Source organism: Lepisosteus oculatus, chromosome 5 (genome assembly GCF_040954835.1).
Source record: "Lepisosteus oculatus isolate fLepOcu1 chromosome 5, fLepOcu1.hap2, whole genome shotgun sequence".
In the NCBI taxonomy this organism is placed as follows: Eukaryota; Metazoa; Chordata; class Actinopteri; order Semionotiformes; family Lepisosteidae; genus Lepisosteus; species Lepisosteus oculatus.
The window spans coordinates 19,531,929-19,544,436 of record NC_090700.1 but is presented as its reverse complement, the minus strand read 5'-3'; the positions used below and the strand labels follow the sequence as shown (position 1 = coordinate 19,544,436).

Genomic DNA, 12,508 nt, shown 5'->3' with positions numbered 1-12,508 from the left:
CTGCTCTTGGCACTAAACATCTCACCTCCCTGAACTTGTGCAGAGGAACCAATCTTTATAGGCTTTTGGGGTCGGTGGTGAAACAGTGCTGTTCAGGTTGAAGTCAGTAGGCCAGCTCATGCCAAACAGGGTCTAGAAGCCTTTATTTTCTGCAATACAGTCCCTCAGGCCCTTTGCGTTACCAGTTCCCACCATCAAAAATTAACCATTTGCATAGTGTCTGTCTCCCCAAGAATATACTATACCCATGACAAGTCATTAAAATACTGTATTCCAAACTGCACTGCAGGGGAAATAGATACTCAGTGTTTCATTGATTTTAAAACTTCACATTTAATCGCTGTAAAGCTGAGTGGTAGTGATTGGGTGACACAAGAGGGCTGCTTTATGTCTTTTAAAGACACACTGCGGTTAGTGTAATCAATACACATAGAATCTCCATTGCTTACATCTACATTGTGCGAAAGGGTTTTCTGACAGATATGATGTTTAAATTGATATACAGTGTGTAACAATTTGGTCTGCACAAAATAATTATGAAATTAAATTATATTTATGTTGGCTTACTCAGCAAGACAGTGGCTAGCATAGCTGCCTTTCAGTGTAGGTGTCCTGGGTTTAATTCCTGGTGTTCTATCTGCATGGAGTTGGCATGTTCTTCTCATGTTTGTATGGGTTTCCTCTGGGTGCTCCAGTTTCCTCCCACAGTCTCAAGTCATGCTGGTAGGTTAACTGGCTTAAAAATTGGCTCTGCTGTGATGGTATACATGTCTGTGTGTGCACTGTGATAGACTGGCATCCTGTCCAGGCTGTATCCTGCCTTGCATCAAACGCTTCTCAGCCTAGGCTCCAGGCTGACGTGACCCTGAATTAGATTAGAGTTTATTGAAAGTGATGTGATGTAATATCTATGTTTTTTTCCTTTGAGGTTTGTGTTGCAATGGAGCAGACAGAAGCAATCACAAACCACCAGTCTCAAAGTTAAGATACGTCACTAATTCTCATCCTGTTAATGCAACCACGGTGTTTTCTTTTAATGAGCAGAGAAGGAGGGCATTGCTAAGCCTGTAGCACTTCCAAAAAGCTGAGTTTTGTTGATTGCTGTTGGCAGTGCACTTAAGGCAAACAAAAATCTAATTTAGAGATAAGTCCATAATGAAGGCAAAAGCATCAGAGAAAAGGCAATTATTGTATTGACTGATGTAAATAACACCACCTTTCTGAGCATGGCAAAGCAGTACTAAGACATCATACTTGAGTGTAATTGCTTGTAATTAACTTAAGCCTATTTGAAAAATTAATAACAAACAGTGATCACCAGGGACCTTTGTTTTACTGAGAAGTGGTTAGCTGAAATCACTACTCTGTGTGATGCAATGTAGGAAATGTTTGTTGATGCACAAAAGGGTGAGGTGACAAATGGCAGTGCAGTCAATATCTATCTTGACACCACAGGTTCAAAGGTTTGCTACTTTCCTTTACTAGGATACGCAGTAGCATGTGGTCAGGATAAGCTTCATATAGCCACATCTGAATATGTCTTAATACAAGCAATTGACTGGTAGAAACTGCTTCATTTTACAGATTAATTGGAAAACAATCCTCAGGCCCAGCTGCTTAATTGGAATGAAGTACTGTTAACCATTTATTTAACGGTATTTCCACTTAATGTTCACTTGTGATGGCGCAACATGTTTCTGTCACCTTCTGCATAAGATCTGTCTCTCTCACTTTTATTTATTATTTATTATGTATCTACTAGTTTTCATCCCATCTGGGCTCTAAATTGCTTGATTGAACTAATAATGTCATTGGTATGTAATTGCGTTTTTTCCTTAACAGAATTTGCAATTCTGAAGTTACAAATATTTATACTGTAGAAAAGTTGAAAATCTGGAATCTGAGATCTGGCGGATCTGAAAATCTATGGGTCAATTAAATAGTCAAAATTTCAATTTGGGTAAAATCCAGCATATACTGGAGAAATTAAGATTTGGATTGGGAAACTCTAATCCTATATTAAGAACATTTACTATTTCCTTCACCTCTTACCCTCTTTGCCTTCCCCTTTAGTGCTCTCTTATGATTGTGATATTGGAAAAAAAGTTGGATTAATCTGGACACGATAGCAATTTTCTTCTCCACTTATCTTTCAATAATCTCATTTCACCAAATTCTATAATCTCATTTCATCAATCCCTTTCCCTTGACTCAGTCACTGTTGAGGTGTGTTATATTATTTGATAAAGTGACCTTTTCTTGTCAGATTATTTTCTGTGTTGATCTCCAAAGGCATATTATTATATTACTGTCTAGAATGCTTAACCTTTAAATTGCTAAAATTGTTATTGAACTTTACCTACCTAGTGTCCGCTGATTCTCTCATTGTCTAAACTGTTTATATTTTTCCTTCTGAAAGCTTACAGTAATAAATATGCAATTTTTTCTTTTAGTGTGGCTTTCACCTTACATTGAGCCATTTGATTTAATTGTACTTCTTTATGGTTATGCAAGGACTTTCATTGGTCTTTACTACTATAATCTAAGAACCACGGCTTGTTTGGAAAAAATAATTATAACATTCATGTTCTTTGATTCCACCAGTTCATCATTGGACCAAAAACAGGACTAAATCACTGCACTCTTTAAGAATATTGGATGTGCTCCTATAATAATAAAGTAGAAAAAAGTATCAGACCAGGACACTATTATTTGCACTCAAAGTAATTGCCATTCACCTCTGGAACCACATGGAAACCTCTTTGTGACTTTTGATTACACACAACATTGTTCAGTTCAGCAAAAGACCAAAAACAAAGAACAGGTTGCTCATTGTTGACTTAAGGAAAACAAAATTTAGAGGGAACCTGGGCTGATGTATAGGAGGGATGGCCATTCACTTTATGGGTCGCCTGTCTAAGTCAAGGCATCAGTCCTGCTCTGGGATCCCTTCTGCCACTCATCAAACCATATGTGCTGAAAAAGGGAGACACCTTACACGAACAGCAGAGCGGGATGAAACCGAGCCAAAGGTTAGGTGCAACTCTCAATTTAACTGTGCAACAGACTAGGATCATGAGATGAATCTAGCTAAAGAGTGAACCTCTCTCTACCCACTCCCCAATTACTCACAACCCAGTACCTGCATCTCAATGTAGTCTTGTTTTTATATTGTAAAGAGCATTCCTGGGTCTGTGTTGGTGGCATGGGGAATGACAGCCTGGAGACAATTTCACTATTTTATTGCCCTTTTCATGACAGTGGGGCATTCTAATCACCAACACAGAGAGAGAAAGTGCAGATCAACTGGACGCAGAGGATGAAATCATGTTGTTTATTTTAGCTGGTTACTATAAGCCTGTAGTGAATGTTGATCTATGTTATTTTAATTAACTTAAATGCATGCAATGCATGCAATGCATTAGTAATTTAATGATCATATAAGGGTTGGTTACTTATGTCTTTTAATCATACTTAATATACAGTACTAATATACTAATGTACTGCATAGTGTAGTACTGTACATTATGTGACAGTATAGGGATAGACTTGGAATTATATGTGATTTTGGCTTTTAGCGACAGTTCTCCACACTGAGCAATTGTGAATGTCAAGACACTATTGTCATATACGGTACTGTATATGTGTAAACCTGTATTCTCATCATGCAGTCCCACATTGCTCCACTTAGCATTCACTATGGCAAATAATGGTATTAACATAATTGAGCATTACCATAGGAATGTGATACAACTGCACATTTAGTGGGGAAGGCGGAGGTAGTCGGCTTTCCTGCACTTTCAGAAGCCATGTTTTGCAATTGAAATTACATTCAGATAATAATTGTCATGATCATTTGTCCCCAAAGACTGTCTAATATCTATTGATTTAAATCTGTCTTGGCTGGTGGAAAAATCTAGGTCAATCCATGATTACCTCGTGTAGGGGCATTTGAAAATTGAGTTCGAAAGACGTCATTTACAAGTTCAACCATTTCAATTGCAAAACTCCCAGCTGAGCTTTCCCAATCAATGCACGGTTTCTTCATTATTGTAGTGTTCCCCATCATGGGCACACTTTCAATTTTGTCTGGATTTTTCATTACTTGGAGATCTGTAACCTACCACTGTTGCTATTTTTTAATTATCCTCTTTTTATAGCATTCATGGATTCTGAGCAGTCTGTCTCTTCTAGGCCATTGATTTTATTTTAGTGAGTGAAGAGTTACAAAGAAATACATAATGTAGTAGCTCAAATAATTTCTGTGTGCTCTGTTGTGTGCTCTGGAACAATTAAAATGCATTCAAGGCAATACTTTTCAAGCCTTAACACGTTTCATTTTCATTTTAAACAGCACTTCCTTTATATTCTGTGAGTTTTGTGTCTTTATGTGTCTGTGAGTCATTGCTTTTGCTGTGGCTGAAGAGGTTTCATTTCTATTGTGTGTAATACACACTAACGTGCTAAATGATATTCAAATTGGACGGGGATACAGTCCATCACCATACTGTGCATGCTTGTTTTGTACTTCTGAAATCCATGCTATCGAAGTTCTGCGAATGTAATCCAAAATGTAGATGGGCAGTATAAGAATTTCTAAAATGTAACTGAATGCTTGGAATTTGCAGTTTTATGACAAGGTCCAAGGGAAATTCACTTTCACCTTGTCAGTGACTATCACATTATACCAATAGGTGCAGATTTATCAGTGGTCCTGGCAAACCCACCTCAGTTTGTCTTGTCCAAAGGGAGAACTCACACCTCGTCCTTGACAGCCTTTCCTATGTGTTCTCTTTCTAACGGTTGTCTCAGCTGAGTCTCCTGGCTGCATTTGTCTGTTACACACTTGGCATCCTTCATACCCTTTGCTAAACATATTCATCTGTCTCATGATGTTTGCCAGTTAACTCTTTATAAACTGTAATCTAGTCTAGTCTGAAACATCTTTACACGGTACTGCATAGGGAATCTTTCAAGGGGATACAGGGATTGTTTCTTACTAAAAATAGGCTGTTTTCTTTTTGAAAAAGCAAAGGTTAACAGTTTTGATTATTTGTGCAGTTGATGGATAAACATTTCACATGGTGTCTTTACATCAAGACATTACATCATTTTTTTATAAATATTTTGCTTCATGTTTACATATGCCTCTAGTGGACATGTCCTGTATACATTTGAGATCCACCTTAGGTTTTCATAATTTTCTGTCATAACCGATGAATATTTACTGTCACATTAGGCTTTGCATTTCTAAGATGTGCTGCTGAATAATTTCTGGGTTATTAAACTATCCCATGGCAGTTTAAGCTTATATAATTAACTAGATGTACATCTGCACGTCCCTTTATTCATACATTTTGAATCATGAATGGAGTACAGGAAAACAGAAGTCTACATAAAAATTAATAAAAGAGTTGCAACAAGAAAGATTCTGAGGTTAATTCTGAAGACCTAATGTTGTTTTTGCTTAAAGTAAAGCATATTTTAGAAAACAATCTAGCCATTTGCTCATTGTCCAAAAAACTAGATTAACATAAATAAATAAAGAATACAAACATAATGACCTGTCTCTCTTCTTCACCAGCTCTAAATTCAAAATCAGTCAATAAAACTGTTTTAACAAGCGACTTTCATGGACAGAATTATTTGCAAAGTGCTGTAGACAGAAATTGAATACCATAGAAATGTATACAGTATATTAATATCAGAAGGCAGCTAATAACTGTTGATGCCTTTAAGCAATTCTGATTGTAATTACTGTATACTTCAATTTTGTTCAAAAATAAGAACTGCACAGTACTGCAAAATATAGTTTCAATTATTCTGTTAGAAAATATTTTTTTCCACCAACTGTTTTCGCTTTTCTTTGGGCCAAAATCTAACTGAACTTCTATAAATGATCTATTTTATGTTACTGTTAAGTGTTTGCCCCGTGGTCTTTCAAATCCTCTTGTCAGCATGTACTGTATGGTTAGCCAACTAATAGAGCTTTTACATTTCTTTGATGTTGTGTTAATTCTCCGGGTGTTTATTTGAAGTGACATGGCTGCATAGCAAAGGTACTTCTTTAACCTGTATTTCAGACAAGCCACATATTAGTAAATGTCTTTGGCTTTAACATGCTTGGTCACCTAACTATACACCTAACTATACTAACTAGGTGCCCATCCCTCCCAAATAAGGAAGTGATACTGGTTGTGGAATGGGGATGACAGAGTTGCTGAGCAAAGATTGCAGGGGTGGAAACACTGATTGTTTGTCCTTTTTTAAAATTCAGAACTATTCGGACATGAATTGCTATCTTTTTCCTACCTTTTTCCTTAAGATTAAGGCAAAGGGATTCCTAGTATGCATGAGAGATTCAGTCTCTCCAAATTTCATTTTGTTGAATTCCGATAAAATGGTAAAATGAACGCCTATTTTTTATCTTCCCAATATCTTGGTGATTTTACCTGGCCAACTATGTATTGTAATTTTCTATTACTCAGTGTGAGGGTTTTTAATTTTACAATTTTTCTTTACAGTATATCTTAGGTTAGTTTCAAAGGCCCTAAATAGCTCTAATGCTTGTTGACTCTTAAGGTTTGTGACCCCACTGGTTAGAGTTTAATAAATGTACATCTCAGTTTTCTATTTTCAGAAGCAGAACTTTCAAGGCTTCTATATTGATTATACAGTACTATGACATTTCGGGGTTATTCATGGCAGCATGGGTGTGATCAGTTATCAATGCCCGCTTTCTTTTAAAAGTGCAGTTTTTACTCTAATTCATGACTTTTCTCCAGGATCTTTTCTTAGAATAGGAAAGATGGGGAAGATCTTTAGTAGAGAAGTATGGTTTCTTTTGCCTTTCTCTTATATTATTTTGAATTCCACAAGCCATTATCACTGCGCAGCTTTTAATTATCAGACCTGGACAATTTCATTTGCATATTGACTTTTATTGGCTTTGGAAAACAAAATTTACCAGTAGCTAATATGTGACAGCACAATATTATCCTGACAGTGTGTTTAATGAATGAGGAAAATGCACTACTTTTAAGAGGAAGATGTAAATATCCTTTATTTTTAACATCTCTGTTTGGTGTTTTATTTCTGTTTTGCCAGAAAGCCTTGAGGGTTGACCACGCAGATGTGTCTTTCTCTTATTTCCGAACAATTACCTTTGAGTTTAAGATATTTCTGCATAGTTGCCCTTTGTGGTGATTTTTAAATTAGATGCATAGCTATTCATAGACAAGTGTTTATAGCTGCAGGAGGCTGGCAAATTACAGTAGGAATGATAAGAGTCTGAGAGTTCTGATAGCCTGCCAATCACTTTCACAGTGCAGAAGAATGCAGAAGTTGCCTTCAGATGTACAGATTAGAGCCTAATAACTACCAACACATGACAAGCTGTATTTCCACAAAGTATACTGCAAGCTAAACGCAAAGCTGCATTAGGAATAGTTTTGTAGTGCTCAGTCCCAGACTAATTCAAGTCATTTTTGTATAAGAGCAGATGATTTTGGTGATTTAGAAAAGAAAAGGGTTGTGCTGTTATAGTGTTCGTCAAAATAATTAATTGGTACTTTGCATTTAAGCAGAGCAGAGATTAATCCATCAATAGAGAATATATTCCCATTGTAGTCCCTTGTATGAGGTATACCGTAAACGGCATTCAGCAGGATTTTGTTTGTGCCAAGGGATGCTGACTTTTATACAGATCAAATCTGTACATTGAAAGAATTGAAAAACTGGGGTTATATAATGTATGCAAAACATGAGAGGAGTGACTGTACATTGTGTACTGTTGTTAAAAGAATCTTCAAGATTATGGTAACAAACCACTGTTTTTCTTGAATTTGTCATTTGTTATTTTTATTCTTCTTTTATTTTATTTAACCTTTTATTTCTTATTTAACTTAAGCATTCAATTTGTTTTTGATCATCTGAATTTTATATTTTCTTTCTGTGTTGTTTATTTTTTTCTAGAACTAGTGTGTCAGCTTTTCTCTCAATATCCTACTCTTTCTGGTATTAAAATTGCTATCTGTTTTAACAACTAGTTCCTGGGTTCAGTTTGAGGCTCCTACAGAACATTTTGTTCTGTGGCTCCACAGAACTCTACAGACTCACTTTCAGAGTGAACAATGAGAAAATAGGAAACAGGATAAATTACAGCAGCTAATACATGGTTAATATTGCACAGTTTAAGATTTGAAACTAAAATAATATATGTACAGTATACACATTAAATATTTTTTTATTAATCTTAAATACAGATACACATACTTCTGTTTCTACTTTAAATTTCACTTCGTCCGGCAGCGTTTTGACTTCCAGGTTTGAAACTCCACAGAAGTTAGACCTTGACTTCATCAGCACCAATGAAATTTCATTTCTCTCAAAACTAAGAACATCTGTCTTTCTCAAAGGTTTGTGAGGAAAAGATGAAGGCCTGATAATCCCATTTTCTTTTGAGAAGGCTAGAGAGCAGAGAATGTAGTTTATTTTCCGATATTACATGGTATTTGCAATTTAGTGAATGGAGCATACCATTTTAAATGTGGAAGACAATGCCGTGGATGTATCCTTATTTAATGCTTTAAATTAATTTGAAAAATTATGTAAGAAAGGGTGCTTGACAAGAATAATTAAATATATTGAAGCTGTATTTTTTTCTCTTTTAAAAGTTAATTAATTCTCACATACCTTAGACCTTATAATTATATATTTACTGGGGTTGTCCTGCTACCCAGAAACAGAAGTCAGGTCTCGAAGTGTCAAATCTTGACTGAAGGCAGGTGAGGTGCTGCTGTTGCTCAACTGGGCGATGAAAATAAGAATTTAAACCCTTTCTGTCAGTCACTCCATGTTCCCTCTTGCAACTTCTTATATTTGTAGTGATTTAGAATTTGGTGATAATTTAAAATAATAATGATTAAGGATGGTATGGTGGCACAATGGTTAGTTAATTGGCTTCTGGGAAGATTGGCTCTAGGTATGTGTTTCTGTGTGTAAGGACTGCAATGGACTTGTGTCTTGTCCGAGGTGTATACTGTCTTGACCTGTTGCTCTGGCTCCCCCGTGACCGTAAATTTGGATGAAGTGGTTAGAAAATGGATGGATTCATTATTTAATATTGACAATCCATATTATCCAATAATGGATTGTTCCGAAGATTTCTACTGTCCTTGGTCATTTTTGCTCATCCCCTTAGTAGCAGCCAATGGCTGGAAGGAGTTAAGGCTGAGCTAGAATGGTTTTAGTCATAGGGTTGACTCGGTGAGACTTCTGTAGCTGATTGACATTGAGAAACAGTGAAATAACATTAGAAAAACAAGGGCAAAAACAACAACCACATTGATTTGACAAAAACCTTTAAACCATCTTAAATTGAAGTTGACTTAACATTTATCATGCTTTCAGGTGAAGGATACGACATTTGTATCCAAGGTCACAACTCTTGAATGCAATTCTTGTACTAAAGGCATAAATATAATAATGTTTATGTCTCAAGCCAGTCAGTGGTGAAGTCGTAGTATTCATTGCTGGCAGGTTGTGGTCTTTAAGTCTACCCAGCTGTATACTGTATTTTGGGACAGCAGTGCTGGGGGGGTAATCCCTGTGATTAACCAGTTTCCCATCCATGGCTGGAGGAAGGTGCTCTCTCTAGTCTGCTTAACACTATAGAAACTAGAATGTGTTCTAGTCCAAAGAGATGTTCTGGTATAAGAACAAAAGAATAAGAATAACAGGCATCTGGCCTGTTTGGTAGTTAGTAGCTTATTGATCTCATAATCTCATCCAGCTTTTTCTTGAAGGAAGCCAATATATTGCTTCAATTACATGGATGGGAGAGTACAGAAGTGCCATTTATTATCAGTTTTAAATGCACTTTCATGTTCTTTCCACTTCATTTCATTGCTTATTTTTATTTTCTTTTAGGTTTGATACGCCTGCAGGAGCTGATCAAAGCACCGTCCAGGTACAACATAAAAATTAAAATCCGGCAGCTTCCCACAGGAAATAAGGATGCCAGGCCATTGCTGAAAGAAATGAAAAAAGGAAAAGAGTTCTATGTGATATTTGACTGCTCCTATGAAACAGCAGCAGACATTCTTAAACAGGTGAGCTTAAAGTACCATAATGTTAAGGCTGATATCTTTGCAACATTTTTTAATGCTTAAATATATAGTCACGTGTTGGGTGTATTCAAAGTGATCTCAATGTACAAAAAACAAGACCACGCTTAAGTGTAAAAAAGATACCCAGTGCTGCACAGAGGTTTTGACTGTGTATATTTGAATATATTCTTCTGGGGAAAGTATGGCATGTTTTTTATTCTCTCACCACCTTTTATTATTTCTGAAAGTCGCAATATTTTCAGCTTAGGTCCCAAAGTAATTCTGTATCTACTCAGTACGTAGAGAATGTTTTAAGATCTCTCAGAGATATCTTGTTAATTAAGAGCTGTATATCCTTTTGCAGATACTTTAATATCTACAGGTGTGAAACAACAGTGAAAGACAGAGTTAGAAGCTAATTAAGTGGGCCATTAGTTTAATTAAGAGCCAAGTGAAGAAAGTGAGAAAATCGGTCTAGGTGACATTCCTACTGGACCAGGATCAAAAATACTTCTTTTCAGACTGCAGTATTATCCAATCCATAGAGGGAATGGTACAAAAGTACACTCATTTCACTGAGTAGAGAAATGATGTAGATTTTATTGCTGGGTCCTGGGTTCAATTCCTGGGGTACTAGTTAGCATGGAGTTTGTATGTTCTTCCCATGTTAGTGTGAGTTTCCTCTGGGTGCTCCAGTTTCCTTCCACAGCCCAAAGACATGCTTGTAGGTTAATTGGCTTCTGGGAAAATTGGCAGTGGTGTGAGTGTGTGTATATAAGTAGGTATTACTACAGGTATTACAGGTACAGGTATTACAATTCATGACTGTTTTGCCTTCACAGATTCTTTCCATGGGGATGATGACAGAATATTATCATTTCTTTTTCACCACCCTGGTAAGCTGTTCCTGTAAGAGTATGCTTTGGCATATGTACTGTATAAATTAAAATAAAAGGCTGTTTTAATTTTAAAAAAGCAAGAATACAGATCTGATTGTGCTGATCAGTTACAACTGAATAAGTAATCAATAAGTACTGTAAGTATCCTAGTAATTAACTCCCAGACTGCCTGACAGACGTTATTTATACAAATTAAAGGTGTATATTAGAAAACTGACTTCGAATTGTATAACTGCTTAGGACCTGTTTGCTTTGGACCTGGAGCCCTACCGCTACAGTGGAGTGAACATGACTGGATTTCGACTTCTCAACATAGACAACCCAGGGGTGGCTTCTGTCATTGAGAAGTGGTCAATGGAGCGCCTTCAGGCACCGCCCAAACCTGAATCTGGACTGCTGGACGGGATGATGACAGTATGTAGAATTCAGAACATGAAAACCTGTGTTCTGAATGCAGGAATTCCGTTAAAAAATAATAAAGGTGCCCAACAGCCCCAGAAAACTTTAAGTGTCACGTAGTAACTAATGACATTGAACAATGACATGTGCCAAGATTCAGAGCTGGTAAGGGGATCTGAAGTTTGTTCATAAAGTGTAGAAGATGGTAGCTGGCATTACAAAAGTGACTTTCTGAGCATAGCACTAATGTATTACTTTAATTTTAATATCGATTTGAGTATGTTTTGCTTCAGAACACCTCCATTAATCTTGTTCAGTGACTGGTCACTGAACTGTCAATGCCGATGAAATTGTCTGTTGGTTACTGTTGTATCATATTTGACACGCAATATATTCTGGCTATATATCACAAAAAGCAAACTTAGTCCTGTAATGGCTCACCATTTATGTTGTGTAATGAGATCACCATGTGATTATTAAACTCACAACCGGTTAACACCTGAGAGAAGTGCACTTGTATGCAAAAAATTGGTTCACACATGTAGATGGATTCCTCCCTCTTTGATTGCTTTCAGTATACAAAGTGTATTTGCAAGTTGTTCATTGATAATTCAGCCAAGATTATGCATAATGCTTTGCTAGTCACGATATGGCATGAAATCCAAGGATTATCTGTGGGATTAAAAAAATTGTATAGTATTAACAAAAATTCTAAAATGAAAAGTTCATTTAGATTTTCTGAAACAACATTATACCCAAAGGTACTTGAAAAAGCATAACCCAAATTCAAGTTTTCTTTTTAAATGCATTAAGAGGATAAATGAAATTATAACAACTTATAATAGAAATTCTTCCACTCACCTGTGTATGGTGGCTATAAAAAGTATTTAACCCTCTTGGACTTTTTTACATTTTTTGTGCTTCAATATGGAATCGCAATGAATTTAATTGGGAGGATTTACCTACGAGTGACAGAAAACACTCTATAAAGTGTCAAAGTGAAAACAAAATTCTATAAATTAATTATAGATATAAAGCGCAAAATAACTGGTTCCTAATTTTATAGTGTAACGTGGTAAAATGTTAAAAAGTCTTAGGAGC

At 36.2% G+C, this 12,508-nt stretch overlaps 1 protein-coding gene across 8 annotated transcripts in view; it reads left to right on the top strand.

Annotated features, from left to right (window-relative positions):
* Positions 1-12,508, top strand: part of grik1a (glutamate receptor, ionotropic, kainate 1a) — a 90,300-nt gene that overhangs the window by 42,155 nt on the left and 35,637 nt on the right. For all 8 annotated transcript variants that reach the window (XM_015341948.2, XM_015341943.2, XM_015341949.2 and 5 more), the window contains 3 exons: positions 9,931-10,112; positions 10,952-11,005; positions 11,249-11,422. In XM_015341948.2, coding sequence (XP_015197434.2) covers positions 9,931-10,112; positions 10,952-11,005; positions 11,249-11,422 — 410 coding nt within the window. The remainder of the gene's footprint in view (positions 1-9,930; positions 10,113-10,951; positions 11,006-11,248; positions 11,423-12,508) is intronic.